The 13,422-nt window shown below is 62.8% G+C and overlaps 1 protein-coding gene across 1 annotated transcript; it reads right to left on the bottom strand.

The window, feature by feature from the left end:
* Positions 1-1,383: 1,383 nt before the first annotated feature.
* On the bottom strand, positions 1,384-13,033 carry MKNK2 (MAPK interacting serine/threonine kinase 2). The gene is made up of 13 exons (XM_077121267.1): positions 12,912-13,033; positions 9,796-9,883; positions 9,590-9,691; positions 9,403-9,500; positions 7,482-7,561; positions 7,250-7,323; positions 6,988-7,092; positions 6,793-6,848; positions 6,589-6,684; positions 6,086-6,280; positions 5,495-5,659; positions 3,929-3,972; positions 1,384-3,690 (listed from the first exon to the last, which is right to left on the bottom strand). The coding sequence occupies exons 1-13, from the start codon at positions 12,960-12,962 to the stop codon at positions 3,465-3,467; spliced, it is 1,380 nt and encodes a 459-aa protein (XP_076977382.1). The 5' UTR covers positions 12,963-13,033; the 3' UTR covers positions 1,384-3,464.
* Positions 13,034-13,422: the final 389 nt, after the last annotated feature.

The raw sequence follows: 13,422 nt of genomic DNA, 5'->3' as shown, positions 1-13,422 counted from the left end.
ACGTACAGAGGCTCTGCAGCTGGAAGGAGCGTGGGGCATGAGGAATGGGAAGGGAGACCAGCATGGAGAGGGAGGCCCAGAGCAGTGGGGACCCTGAGCACACAGGAGCCCCTAGGTCCAGGGGAGAGGACCCAGCTTTATGGGGAGCCACGGGAAGTGTGAAAGGAAGTGGCAAGCTTGGTTTTACGTTGTGAGGACAAGGGAGGCAGAGCAAGGGTGGAGGCCGGGAGGCCAGTGGGGAGGCAGGTAGCCTTGCAAGAAATAGATTTGTGGTTGCCAGGGACTGGGGCTGGGGCAGGGGGCTGGGGGCTGAATGCTAAGGAGACGGGGTTTCTTTTGTGGGTAATAAGAATGTTCCAGAACCAGTGGTGATGGTTGCACAACCATGTGAATATACTAGAAAACACTGATTTGTGCACTGAACGTGTGACATATAGAATCATCTCAAGCTATCTTAAAAGGAATGCTTACAGGGACCCCCTTTCCCTTGCAGTGCCTCCCGCCCTCCCACCCAATGTGGTGGGCATGTCCCTCCCACTCCTGTCTCACGTACGGGTTCAAGGCCCTCCACCTTCCCACACTCTCTCCTTCCCAGGGTGGCTTGCCTTCCTGCCTCCTGCCTCCTCCCAGGCCATGTGGCTGCAACACCATCCCAGTTCTTGCTGGGCCCTATCCTGCCCTGGCAACTTCCTTGGAACCTCACCTAGCTGCTCTCAGGCCCCTGCTTGACAAGAGAGGCACACGGTGGGGATCCCAGTCCAGGCTACCAGTGGTGACCACTGGGCCTCACTGCCTCTTTTTGCTTTTCTCCTACAGGAAGCCCTCCCTGATCCACCTTCTAGGATCTGAAGGCAGCCCTTGGCTGATAGGCTTGTCTCTGCCATGGGCCCCAGAAGGAGTCTGCTACATACACCAAGAATTAAATTAAGGCTGCGGGGATGGACCCAATGTATAGAGCTGGCCTGGCCACAGAGGTTTGTGTCCGCTGGGTTTTGTAAGACTGTGCTGTCCAGGGTCAGCCACCCAGCTCCTGCTCTTGTACAGTGAGGTCTGCTTTCTGCCCCCTTGGATTCAGCCTGGCCTCACCCGTGACCCTGGCTGAGCTGAGGTGCCATGCAACCCCCCAGGTTCTCAGGCCACTCATCATATGGCTGCCGTGATGCCACCCCAGGCCCTGCACACGGGCGTAGTCACCTCTAAGCAGTCCTAGGCCCAATCTTTTTCCAGTCTTCTTGGTTGAGGACCAGTTGGCAAGGGGAAGAACAGCAGTCCCTAGGGACCCCGTCCACACCTAGCCGCAGAGTCCCTGGCCTGTGCCACTGACCTATGTTACAGATGCTGGTCATGCAGCAGCTGCAGAAAACTGAGACCTGAGCCCGGAAGGCCAAGTTTTTACGACTTTTATTAAATTCTTACAAAACAGAATACAAAATTCTGGCATCGATGGTTGGTATAAAGGAAAACTTTTGAGCTGTATCAGTTCACCTGGTACAATGGAGTTAAAGTGCTTGGATGTTTTTCCCCCACTTTAAAAAATTCTCTGAAAAAAAATTTTTTTTTAACTTCTTAACGTTTAACCCACTCCCACGCCCCCTCCAAGGCCAGGGGCTGGCCCAGGTCCTGGGTGCACCCGGGGGGGTTGCTGGGTCTCAATTCACAGTAACGGCCCTGACCCCAGCGCTGGGCGACAGACGAAGGGGGAGGAGGTGACTGCCCCACCCTAAAAAAAGCTATTTTTTTCTTTCTTTTTCTTTTTTTTTTTTACAAAAAGTTAGAGAATCCCCAGTTGCAAAACGTGGAATCGCTGAAGGGCCAGAAGTGATGTAGCCTCCCCCCATGCCTACGCGGGAGGTGCGGCAGGTCTCGGGGGGCCAGTCCATAGAAGCAGGTGGGCGAGGTCTGAGCACGGGGGTGTCAGCTGGCTCCCCTCCCGGACCACAACTACCATGAGACCTGGGGTGGGGGGAGCGCCCCAGGCAATGTCCTGCTCTCCCTCCCTAAGGGGGGAAGAGACCCCTCCGACATTCAAGTATTCTTCGAGAACAGGGAATTGAAGTCAACTGATGTTTTAAAAACACTAACTAACCATGAACAACCCTGACCCCAGATGTGGAAGCCAGCCCTGCCGTGGGGGCAACCTGAGCAGACCTGGGCGGCTGGGCCATCCTGGGGGGTGGGGTGGGCTCAGCCAGGGCAGGGGGAGGTGACACCCCAGGCCAGGGCCCCTTTCCCTGACCAGCAAAACCACATGTGCACGTAGGAAAAGGAAGCTCTATTGCATAGTATTTCTCTACCCGCCATGAGGAACGGGCATCACTGTCTCCCAGAGCCAGGGGTGGAGCCATGGAAACCACGGCCTTTGGGGACCAATGGGATGCAAATGGGACACCCCAGTTCTGGCTCCAGCTCCAGATGAGGGGGGCAGATGGGGTCTCCGTGCCAGACCCAAGGAGGATGCAGGACAAGACATGGCCATGGTCAGACTGAGTCCTGAGGGGGGCAGCTGGGAGACCCTCTCTATTGGCTGCCAGGCGTCTGCCCAGGCTCTCCCACTCTTTGCAGTGCCAGCCCCTCAGGGGATAGAAGCGAACCAGACAGGGCCAAGCAGCAGCTGCCAGCTTTCCCGCCTGGACCCTGGGGCCTGGGGTGGGGAGAGCAGGAGGAGCAAGAAGGGGGCGTCCCCCAGGGTCGGTTGAAGTTTAAGGTCAAAATTAGTGGCTGAGGTCACCGGCCTGAACAGATGGGCCTCTGGGGAAGCCCCGGATTGTCAATTCTCATGGGGGAGGGGTGGGTCTGCCCCCAGCAGGGAACACAGAGGGGCTGAGGGGCCAACCTGTGCCACCTTCTCCTCAAAACAGGAAGAGCCCAGGTGTCCCCACCCCCCACAAAGCGACCAGGAAGGTTTGTGGGGCACAGGAGGAAAAAGAGCTTCTGTCTCGAGGGGGTGGGCTGGGGACAGCCTGTTCCTGAACAGTGGGAGGACTGGAGGGGTACCCCCCAATCTGGAAGACTGGGCACGCCCTCCCAGGCGGCAGCCAGCTCTCCTGAGTCACATCTGCAAGAAATGAGGGCAGGGGAGGGGGGCCACAGGGGACCTCCCCGAGCCGGAGGAGACTTTCACAGTACATTGTGGAACAAGGCAGCGGGGTGGGGAGAGCGGCAGCCACACACGCCTCTGCTCTGCTCCCCTAGCAGGGGCTTTGCTTTTAACGCTGCTACAAAAAGGGGAAGGGAGGGACAAAAAAAAAATACACAAAATAGAAAAACGGGGAAAAAAACCAACAGCAAAACCTTCTCTAGAAACTGCCCCCCAGTGGGGCTGAGCAGGCCTGCGAACCCGGGAGGGGGGAGGGGAAGGGGGGAGGGGAAGGGGGAAGGGGAGGGGGAGGGGGAGGGGGAGGGGAGCGGCCTCACCAGCGGCAATAGCTTAGAACCTTGCTGCGCTCCGCGGAGGCTGAGGGCGGTCAGGCGCGGTCCCCCACGAGGACCACGGGCGCCGCAGTCAGGCTGGCCCTCTGCCGCCGCTGGGCCAGCTGGGAGGCGGAGGGTGGTGACAGCTGCGCGCAGCGCGAGGTAGCGCGGATGAGCAGGGGAGGGCCCGGGGCTGCGTCCTCCTCGCGCTGCGCCAGCTGCCTGTTCACAGCGATGGCCTCGGCTGCGAAGGACGTCAGGTCTTTGGCACAGCTGTTCCTGGGGAAGGGATGTGGCGGTCACCCGGGCCTGCAGGCCCCTCTTCCTTTCCCGGAGAGGTCCTGGTCCCGCTCCCCGGACCCCGGGGGTCCTCCACCCAAGGACTTCGATGGGCTCTGCCCTTTCCCCCCATTTGCAATGTTCTGAATGGGGAGAACCTCTGCCACAACCACACGGAACCTGGGGGGTCTCCTGGGCCTGGCTGGGCGGCGGAGGGGGGGGGACACGACACACTCACCTCTGCAGGACCATGGGCGTGGGCAGTGTGTTCTCTGGGGCGTGCTGCAATGAGAAGGGCCAACGCGGCTGGAGATGAGAGCCCACAGCCCACCCACCCAGGGGACAAAGGTCCTGTGGGGTGCTCAGCAAACAAGGGACGTCTGGGTTTCCTGCCCTGCCCCCCACCAGAACTTGGCCCTGGAGACCAGGAATGCAGCCAGAGTCCAGTGAACCGAGACCAAACACCCCACCACGTGCACTGTGGAAGGGCAGGAGATGCCAGGGAACCCCGGTGGGCCTCCCGGGGGAGGGGCCCAAGTTTGTCCCTCTGCCAAGACCACAATAGGATCACACACACACAACATACCCCATCTGGCACCCTAATTCAGCGGTGTTCATGTGCAGCACCCCACCACCACCACCATCTCTGTACCACCTGCCCTGCCACAAGCTCACACTGCCCCATGTCCCCTCTCTATGCAAGGCTGGCTTCCTCTCCAGGGCCACGAAGGGGCACTCTTCCTTCAGCCCTGGGTGGGTACAGACCCCAGGCCCCTCCTTGCCCAGAGTCCACTGGCACCTAGCTGGCCCCTGCCTCCTGATGGCTCCCCAGAGCACCCCAACACTGCCCCAGCACAGTACACTGGGGAGCTGTCATTAAGTTCTCTGGGGTAACAGCTGCCTGAGGGCACAGCAGAGAATGGCATTTTGGTGCTCTGGGCAGCAATTTCTGTTCCATGTACCCAGTGCAGATACGGGCAATGCACCAATTGCCGACAGTCCCTAATTGTAAACTGGTGTTCACTGTACTCTCCCTTATGTCTTTCCAAACGTCTCCTAATAAAAGCTTTCATCAGGAGAAATGCTCACGAGCCTCTGGGTGATATCCAGGTGACAAGCCGAGGTTTACAGGGCAACTGTGTAAATCATTATCCCACCCCTTGAGTGTCTGGAAACCAAAGCAGGTGTTAAAACTAACCAACAGGAGGTGGTGCACCTGCAGGGGGCATAACGCAGACCCTCTCTGGGGGTCTTCATCTGCAAACTGGATGAAGGGTCACCTGCCTGCGTCCAAGTTCTGCCATCATGGCCTTATCCCTCTCAACCCACAGGTGTCTCGATCCTTCTGGAAAGAAGTTGGAGGCTCCAAGCTTGCCCCAAACACTCTTCACGAGATCCTCCAGCCTCTTCCCTCAAGGGTGGGGCCTGCTCCTGGCCCACACAGGGTCCACCAATGTGACCAAAATTTGGAGTGCTGACCCCACCAGGCCTTTATTCCTAATGAGACACCTGCCCTGCACCTTTGGGGCCATTGGGACTTTTGTCACAAGGGGAACCCCCACTTCTATTCTTAGCACAGTCTGCTGCTCTGGTGGCCTCGTGCCCCAGCAGTGTTGGCTCAGGTGACAGGCTGGCAGGGGGAGACAAAGGACTTGACTTCTGGGATTGGACACACAGTCAGAGGCCTGGGCCTTGGCCCCCCGTATGTACAGGAACAGATTTGGGGTATGTGCCGAGATGCATCTGGGTCCCCAAGCACCAGCCCCAGCCAGCCAGCTGGAGTCCAGGGGCACCCCCTACTCACCCCCTGCACCCAGGGGTGCTGCAGGACCTGCGCCGCGCTCAGCCTCTGCTTGGCGTCCCGGACGAGGAGCTTTGAGATGAGGTCTTTGGCAGCAAAGGAGATGTGAGCCCAGTCCTTGTCGGGAAACTCGTACTTGCCTTCCTGGATGCTCTCAAACAGCATGTTCTGGGTGGGAACACGGAGGGGTCAGCCAGGAACTGCCCTCAGAGGGGAGGAGGCAGCTGGGTGGCCACCAAGGAGGAGGGCAGCCCTAACCTCTGGGATTGTGGATGGGCAAAACTGGTGGGAGAGAGTGGAGAGAGAAGGGGGGATTTGGGGAGCAGGAAGAGAAAGGCGGAACAGAAACCAAGGCAGGAAAAGAAAAGAGGGGAGATGAGGAGAATGGGAAGGGAGATGGGGAGGAGAGACTGGGAGAGGATATAGAAGACAGGGAAAACAAAAGGGGAAAGGGAGGAGTAGGTAGGGAGAGAAAGAAAGGAGAGGAAAGAACATGGATAGGGGACAGAGAAAAAGGCTGGGGAAACAGGGAAGTGCTGAGAGGTGGGCGGAGGGTGTTTGGGGCCCGCCCCCCACCCTCCTCAGCCCGAGCACCTGGCAGGCCGGGCAGGCCTCGCCACGGTCCCAGCCGCAGTCGCTGCCGCAGCGGCCGACGAAAGGTGGGTAACCGCTGAGCAGAATGTAGAGGATGACGCCCAGGCTCCACAGGTCGCAGCGCTTGTCGTAGATGCTCGCCTCCTCGCTGAAGGCCTCAACCACCTCGGGAGCCATGTACTCAGCGGAGCCGCACTGGGGGCGGAGGGCAGGGGTCAGGGCCCTGGTCTCCCCAGATTCACCCGCGGCAGCGACCCATTGCACCGCCCCGGCCCCGGCCGCCCAATCAGCGCGGACGCTGCGAGGCCACCCAGCCCCGCCCCCCACCCCCGCCCAATCAGCGGCTGTTGCCGAGCGGAAGCTGGCGCTCCACACCCGCTCGCAGCCAAGCCGGTCCGGGCACCGCGAGGTCTAGCCACCGCGGATGGGGGCGGGGCCGCCCCGGAGCTCGCGCCACGCCTCGCCCCATCCCTAGCCCCCGCCCAAGCCCTCGCGGCCCTCACCGGGGTTAGCAGCTCAGGGGTGGAGATGGGGGAGCAGTCCCCGTTGAGCTTGATGCCGCTGCCCAGGTCGAAGTCGCAGATCTTCACCGGGGAGACCTGGGGAAGGGGGGGAGGGGTGAGAGCGGGTCTCGGCCCTGGGATGAGGGTGAAGGTGGTTCCCCCACTCCCTTCAGTCACCCCTTTACTGGCCCCAGCGCCCCTCACCTGGTTGGGGTGCTCACAGAGGATGTTTTCTGGCTTTAGGTCCCTGTGCGCGATGCCTGGGGGGAGACACGGCAGCAAATTGGCCCAGAGGGATTAGAGGTGGGGGGCGGGGCCTCTCCCAGGTGGGGGTGTGGTCCTCCGGGGAGGCAGGGAGGGCGTGACGCGGGGACGGGCCCTGCCAACAGGCAGACCCACCCTTGTTGTGCAGGAAGTCCAAGGCGCTGGCCACGTCCTGCACGACCACACTGGCCTCCAGCTCGTTAAAGTGCCGCCGCTTGTGGATGTGGCTCAGGATGGAGCCTAGTGAAGGGGACAGGGATGAGGACACGGGCCTCACTGCAGGTCGCTGCTGCCCAGCGCCCTCCCACACTGCCACCCCCCCAGGGCCAAGTCCTGAACCCTCAGTCACCAAGCAAGCAGGACACTGGGACGCCCATGAGCCCCCCTGCCCCCACACCTCCTCTCATCTTCTCAAACACCAGGTAGAAGCGATCCTCCTCCTCGAAGAACTCAATCAGCTCCAGAACATTCCTGAAGAGGGGCAGGGGGAGAGCTGGGGCTTCCTGGGGCTTCTGTGTCCCCCACCCTGCCCACATGGCCTCCTGCAGGGACACCCCTAACACCCAGCCAAGACACTGGTATACAGTAGGTACCTAATACATGCTTGTAGGGGTTGGGTGTCCCCTTACCTGTGTCCCTGGCACTGGTACAGCATCTCCACCTCCCGGAAAACCCTGCCCCGGATGTGTCCTGGCTGCTTCTCGATGATCTGAAAGGGGCAGGGTACCTGGGTCAGGACCCCGCAGCCTGAGGGCAGGTGCCACTGGAAGTGCAACTGTATGCTCAGGCCCTTCAGGCCTGGACAGTGGAGCTTGCCACTGACGGGCACGCAGAATGGGCTGGAAGCCAGAACCATAGAGTCAGCACACAGAGTGGCATGGGGGGGAGGGCCACAAGAGGAAAGGGTGGCTGAGCCCCTTCCCACCCCCTCTGCTGCACAGGACCATCCAGGGTATACAGGATGACCCAGGACCACAGGGCCACTGGGCTTGATTCTTTGCTCCTGCAAGGCCAGCCCTAGGCCCCTCCCAGGCAGGTGCTGTCAGAGGCCAGGCCTATCCCTGCACCGTCCGTGGGACTGGTGGGGGGAGCTCGGGGCCTAGCCAGTCCTGACTTGCTGCCTGGCCCCATGCCAGCCTGGGCAGACGCCTGGAGCCCCGTGAGCCTGGGTCACTCTTAAGCCCGCCCTTCTCATCGACTGCCAGCCCTCCAGTGAGCACAGATCCCAGAGCTCAGGAAAGTGGCTAGAACCTCAGCCCCAGCCCCCTGAGGCACCTAGAGGTGGGGTCACCTACCAACCTTGGGGCCCAGATGTTGCCCCTCTGTCTCCGCTCAGTGGACAGGTGGGCAGCCTGGCCCACCAATGTGCACTAGCCCACCTGTCCCTAGGCCAGCCTGGTGGCCAGACCACCAGATCCAGGGTGTCCTGGGCTGCCACCAATGCCCCCAGCCAGAGGCACCCCAGCAACGGCTCTGGGTTAAATTTAACCTCCTCCTGTGCTTGTGGAATCTGGATAGTTTCCCCACTTCAAAGGGTGTAGGAGGCTTGAGTCTCAGCTGGTGGTCTGAACATCAGCCCACAGCTTCCCCACAAAGCAGCACTACTGAAGGTGCTAACTTGGCAGGGAAGGGGTCATCCCCAAGGTGGCCCCCTCCAGCTACCGGAGCTCTAGACGCAGCCTGGCTCCCAGCTCCTTCCTGTCTCCTCCTGCCACTGCCTGCCAGATCAGCCCAGCGGTCAGCCTGGGTGTCACACAGCACAACTCAGGTCACTGAGCTTTTAGAGCCTCCCTGAGCCTCAGTAGCCCATCTGTCAGGGGAGCAGCAATGCTGTCCAGGGGAAAGGGTTCAGGACATTTTTCATGCAAAAATGTCTCCTTTGTCTCTGGCACTGCCCCCCCACCTGGACCTGTGAGCTCCGGAGGGCAGAGCCCACCCTGTCCCTGCACTGCCTGGTGCTGTGACCACAGTGGCCCCCACACCCTTGCTGATGGGCAGGGAAACTGACGGTGCCACACAGATGCGCGTGGGCACCTCTTCTCTTCCTCCTCCCAGAGAGCACAGATGAGGCGTCTCACCCAAGCCTAGAGGCCAGCAGCTGCCCGGGGCGCCTGGTCTGGAGGCCGCGTCATGTGGGAGCCTCTTGGGCCACCCGTGTTCCAAGGTCATGAGGCCATGGCCAGACCCTGAAGGGCTCTAGCCCCCAGGATCACCCTTTATCCTGGGGCTCAGGGAGGTGGGGACTGGTGGAGGTGGGATCCTCAGCTGCCAGCATGGTCACCTCTCCTGCCTGGGCTTAGCACAGACTGACCCGGATTCCCAGGGGTGACCCAAGCAGAGTGGGGACTGGGGCCATTTCTAGTTTTGCTTTGTTTTATTTTCTTTGGTGCATGGGCTGGGAACTGAACCTGGGTCTCCTACATGGCAGCCCAGCTTTCTACTATTGAACAGGGCTGTTTTTAGACAGAGGTTTTCCCTGAGCACCACCCCCGATGTGCCAAAGCTGGGACGCGATGGGGACAGGGATGTGGACAGGGTGGCAGTACTCACCTTGACAGCGTATTCCTGGTTGGTGATGAGGTTCACGCAGGTTTGCACGCGGGCGTGGGCGCCCTCCCCCAGAACGTCCTCCTGCAGCTGGTAGACGTCTGGGAGGCAGCGGCGGGGTCAGGGGTAAGAGAGAACGCCACCGCCCTGGACCCACCTCCCCCAACCTGTCCCCACCCTGCCCACTCACCTTCGAACTTGCCCGAGAAGCTGTCTGTGGCCCGGCACCGCTTCTTCTTCTTGCCCCTCCTCTTGGCGTCTGGGATGTCAATGGGCTGGCTGGCGGGCATATCTGCATGGGGGATGGGGGTGGGGCGCAGATGAGGACCTGGTGCAGCAGAGGCCTCTGCCCCACACCCCCAGAGGCTGCTCTATGCCCCTCCCCCAGGCCCTCACCAGGGCGGGCTGGGCACTCCAAGCTGAAGGCAGGGTCTCCGTGGTGGGCCTGTTCCAGGGAGAAGGCCAGCTCAAAGGGGTTCTGCCCCTGCACAGATGAGAGATCACAGGGCTCAGGGTCTATCCCAGCAGAGTCACCTGCCCCCAACCCCAGAGCCGCCCCCACACTCTGCCCCAACCTGAGGGCCTCCCTGCCAACAAAGAGGGAGCTGCAGCCTCACCATCTCCTGGCATTCAGAACCGGGAGCTGGGCATACTATTGGCATCGAGTGGGGGGAGCCCGGGGAGACTGCTCAGCAACCCCCAGCACCCAGGAGCCCCCATCAGACAGTGAGCCGGGCTGGAGGCCAACAGGGCTGAGGGAGGGAGGCCCTAGGTTCCCCCAAGTCAGGGAGAAGAGACAAGGCCACAAAAGCCCAGGGTCCATGGCACCTCCAGAGAGGCGTGTAGCCAGGCTCCATCCAGCACTCCAGCCTGGGTTTGTTTCTCCGGAGTGGGGACAGCTCCCCCACCCCCTCTGACCTCACAGGCTGGCAATCGAAGGCGTTAGGAGGCAGGAGGGTCACCAACCTCCCTGGGCAGGGCTCCCAGCCAGCCTGCCTCTCATTGCCTCCCAGTTCAACACCCCAACCCCCAGGGTCCCTGGCCAAACCCCCTGGCTTTTCTGGGCTTCAGTTTCCCCTCTGTGAAATGGGCACCACAACCTTCCTGCTTTTTGCTGCTCCCTAACCTCCCCACTCTGTCTGGGCCCAGAGTGTGGGTGAATTCAGCACCCTGTACCCAGCTGGGCCAGAGGGTTGGGGAGGTGACACTGAGCCGGGGACGAAGAGGGAAGAGGTTCGGGAAAGCTGTTCCTCTCCCCAAATAAAGGACAGGCCGAACAAGTACATCTGGCAGGCTAGACAAGCCGGTCTGGGGTTGTTGGCCCCTTGACATGAGGGTGCTAGCCTGAACAGTGGCAAAACAGAGACCCCCTGGGGCCTTTGTAAGACGCTACTGCTGCTGCATCTGTCCTGGCAAACCTGGGGTGGGGTGACAGTGGGAGCTCAGGGTCCCAGTCCCTGCTCTGAGGCTGGTGACTCGGAGCAGGGGGTAACCCTGTGGAGGGCCCGTCCCCTCCTTGTCTCCGTCTCTATACCTCCCCCAGGAAAGCCCTGGAGAACTCCAAAAGGCCCAAGGGCAGAGGCGGGCGGGAGTGGGGAGGCTGGGGTGGGAGGGGCTGAGAGCCAACCCAGGGGTTCTTGGTCTCCCTGCCCACACTGTGGGCCCCAGATAGTCACTGGGCGGCCAGGAATGGGCCCAGGCAGGGGTGATGGAGTAAGCGTCCACAGCCCCACCACCAACCTCCCAGGGGTGCCGCCCCCACCAAGAGTCAGACTCCCCTACAGGGACAACTCCTGCCAACCATGGCCGGACCATCCAATAAAGCCCACCATGCAAGGCCCAGGGGCTCATGGGCCACAGCAGATGTGGGGCTGAGTGCACTGGCCAGCTGGGTCTGCCCTGCAGCTGAGAGGTGGGAGGGAGCAGCCCTCAGTTCATGGGACCTCATCAGGATAAAGGGACCAAGGGTGGCCAATGGCCTGGCTCAAGGCCCCAGCAGGACCTGCCACCCTCCCAACAGAACCACTGGACCCCCAGACATGGAAGGGGTGGCCAGAGCCACCATGGGGAAGGGTTAGCTCCTGCATCCTTATCACCCTCCTGTGGGGACCCAGGCAAACATTGCCTTTCTGAGTCTCCATTTTCCCATCCTAAAACAGGGCAGAAACACACAAGATACCTGGCAGGGGGGCCTGCCTGCTGCATGCAGCTGCGGGGGTGAGCAGAACAGAGCAGGGGGTAGTGGTCACCAGAGCCAGAGCTGCCTGTCCAGGGTTTCTCCTATCCCTGGGGGACTCCCACAGCCCCATCTCCTAGCAGGCCTGACTGGCCACCATGCACAGAGGCCAGCATTGGTCCCAGAAGTGTGGGCGGCTGGCTCGGCTGGCCCAGGGCTGGCTGCAGCCCCAAGTCAGCAGGCTTTGGCAGAAGGTGGCTGGAACCATCGAGAAGCATGAGCTTGCTTTGGCCATAGCACCAGCCCTGCACGCTGACCCCGTCTTGGCTCATGCCCAGCCCAGGGCCGGGGGAAGGCTCAGGTCCACCCCAGTGCCACCAGACACAGAGGTTCGTGTTGCCGCCTGAGATCTGTGACCTGCCCAGGCCGCCTCTGCCCCGGGCGCAGAGGATGACAAGCGTATGGGCCAGGGCGCGGCAGCCGGCCAGGGAGCGCTGGCCAGGCCCCTGGGAACCTTCCCCAAACACCCGGGGCTTGCTCCTCCCAGCCCGGTGAGCACACAGCACACAAACACACACACATGCACACTTACACGCCCCCCAGGTCCCTGCCCGAGGAGGGCATTACATAACCCGTCGGCCTGCGGGGTGGGGCTGGGCCGCTGACATCACCGCGTCCCCTGAGCCAGAGCCCCGGGGCCCCTGCCCCACACCTGCCCTCCCCCACAGACGCGCTCATCTGAGACCAGCGCTCCACAGCCGCCGCCGCCGCCGCCACCGCGGCCACCGCGGCCACCGCTGAAACTTCCCGCTCTGACAGGAAATGGCACTTGGGCCGAGGGTGTCTGGGAGCAGCGGGGCTGGAGGGGGGACCCGTCCTCCCCGTACCACAAGCCGCCTGTGGGCATACAGGGGGCACCCAGTTCGCCTTGGGATCTTGCAGGGGGATCCCCCCCGAACCAGTACAAACGGCGCTGGGGCCAGAATTCCGCCCCCCTTTACCCCCACCCCCTCCGACACTGCACCCCCGGCTGGGGCTTGCAGGGGTCGCACCGGGCCGGGGGCTCCCAACCCGGCCAGGGGATCGTGGAGGGAGCTTCCCCTCACCCGCCCCCCGAGGCCATTGGACGGTGGGGACCACAGCGCGGCCCGCTGGCTCCCCAGGTTCCCCCCCCACCCCCCCCCGCGCCCCCGCCAACGCACAACCAGCCCAGGGATCAGGGCGGGGGCAGGGCACGAGCCGACGGCGGTCCTTGGGGACGAGCCCCGCGCCCACCCCCACCCGCCACTCAGGTGGTCCCGCCCGGGGCGCTCCCCAAACCGACCCCAGGCCTCACCTTGAACGAACGGTGGAAGCCCTGGAGTTCGGCTGTTTTCTTCTGCACCATCTTCCCTCCGGGCCCCGCCAGCGGGGTGGGAGGCGGAGGGCCGGGGGGCGGCCGGGGGGCGGCCGGGCGGCCGGGAGGGGAGCCTACGGCGGAGCAGACAAAGGAGGGCGGTGAGCGGCTGCGGCCGGCGGCGCGGGGCCCGGGCCGGGAGTCCGCGGGGCTGGGTTCGCCCGAGCCGCCGAGGACCGCGGGCCGCGCTTACCGGGGTCGGGCCGGGGCCGCAGAGACGCCGCCGCCGCCGCCGCCGCCCGACGTCGAGCAGCCCGGACCCCGCTCCGCGGACCGCGCGGGGAACAGCGCCGCCGCCGCCACCGCGGACGCCTCCGCCTGGGCCGCGCGCCGCCGCCGCCGCCGCCGCTGCCGCCGCCGCCGAGAGGAGCCGAGCGCGCTGCCCCGCCACCGCCTTTATAGGCCTGGCCCCGCCCCCGGACGGCTCCGCCCCCCATGCGCGCCGCCGGGG

Source organism: Tamandua tetradactyla, chromosome 11, assembly GCF_023851605.1.
Source record: "Tamandua tetradactyla isolate mTamTet1 chromosome 11, mTamTet1.pri, whole genome shotgun sequence".
NCBI lineage: Eukaryota > Metazoa > Chordata > Mammalia > Pilosa > Myrmecophagidae > Tamandua > Tamandua tetradactyla.
This window is presented reverse-complemented; position numbering and strand designations above follow the sequence as displayed.

Bases quoted from the DNA above. Each gene is read 5' to 3' on its own strand.
- MKNK2 (XM_077121267.1), bottom strand. From the start codon at position 12,962: ATGGTGCAGAAGAAAACAGCCGAACTCCAGGGCTTCCACCGTTCGTTC. The intron at 9,884-12,911 runs GTGAGGCCTGGG...TCATCTGTGCAG, and splicing joins GCTTCCACCGTTCGTTCAAG to GGGCAGAACCCCTTTGAGCT. The intron at 7,562-9,402 runs GTGAGTACTGCC...TGCCCCTTTCAG, and splicing joins ACCAGGAATACGCTGTCAAG to ATCATCGAGAAGCAGCCAGG.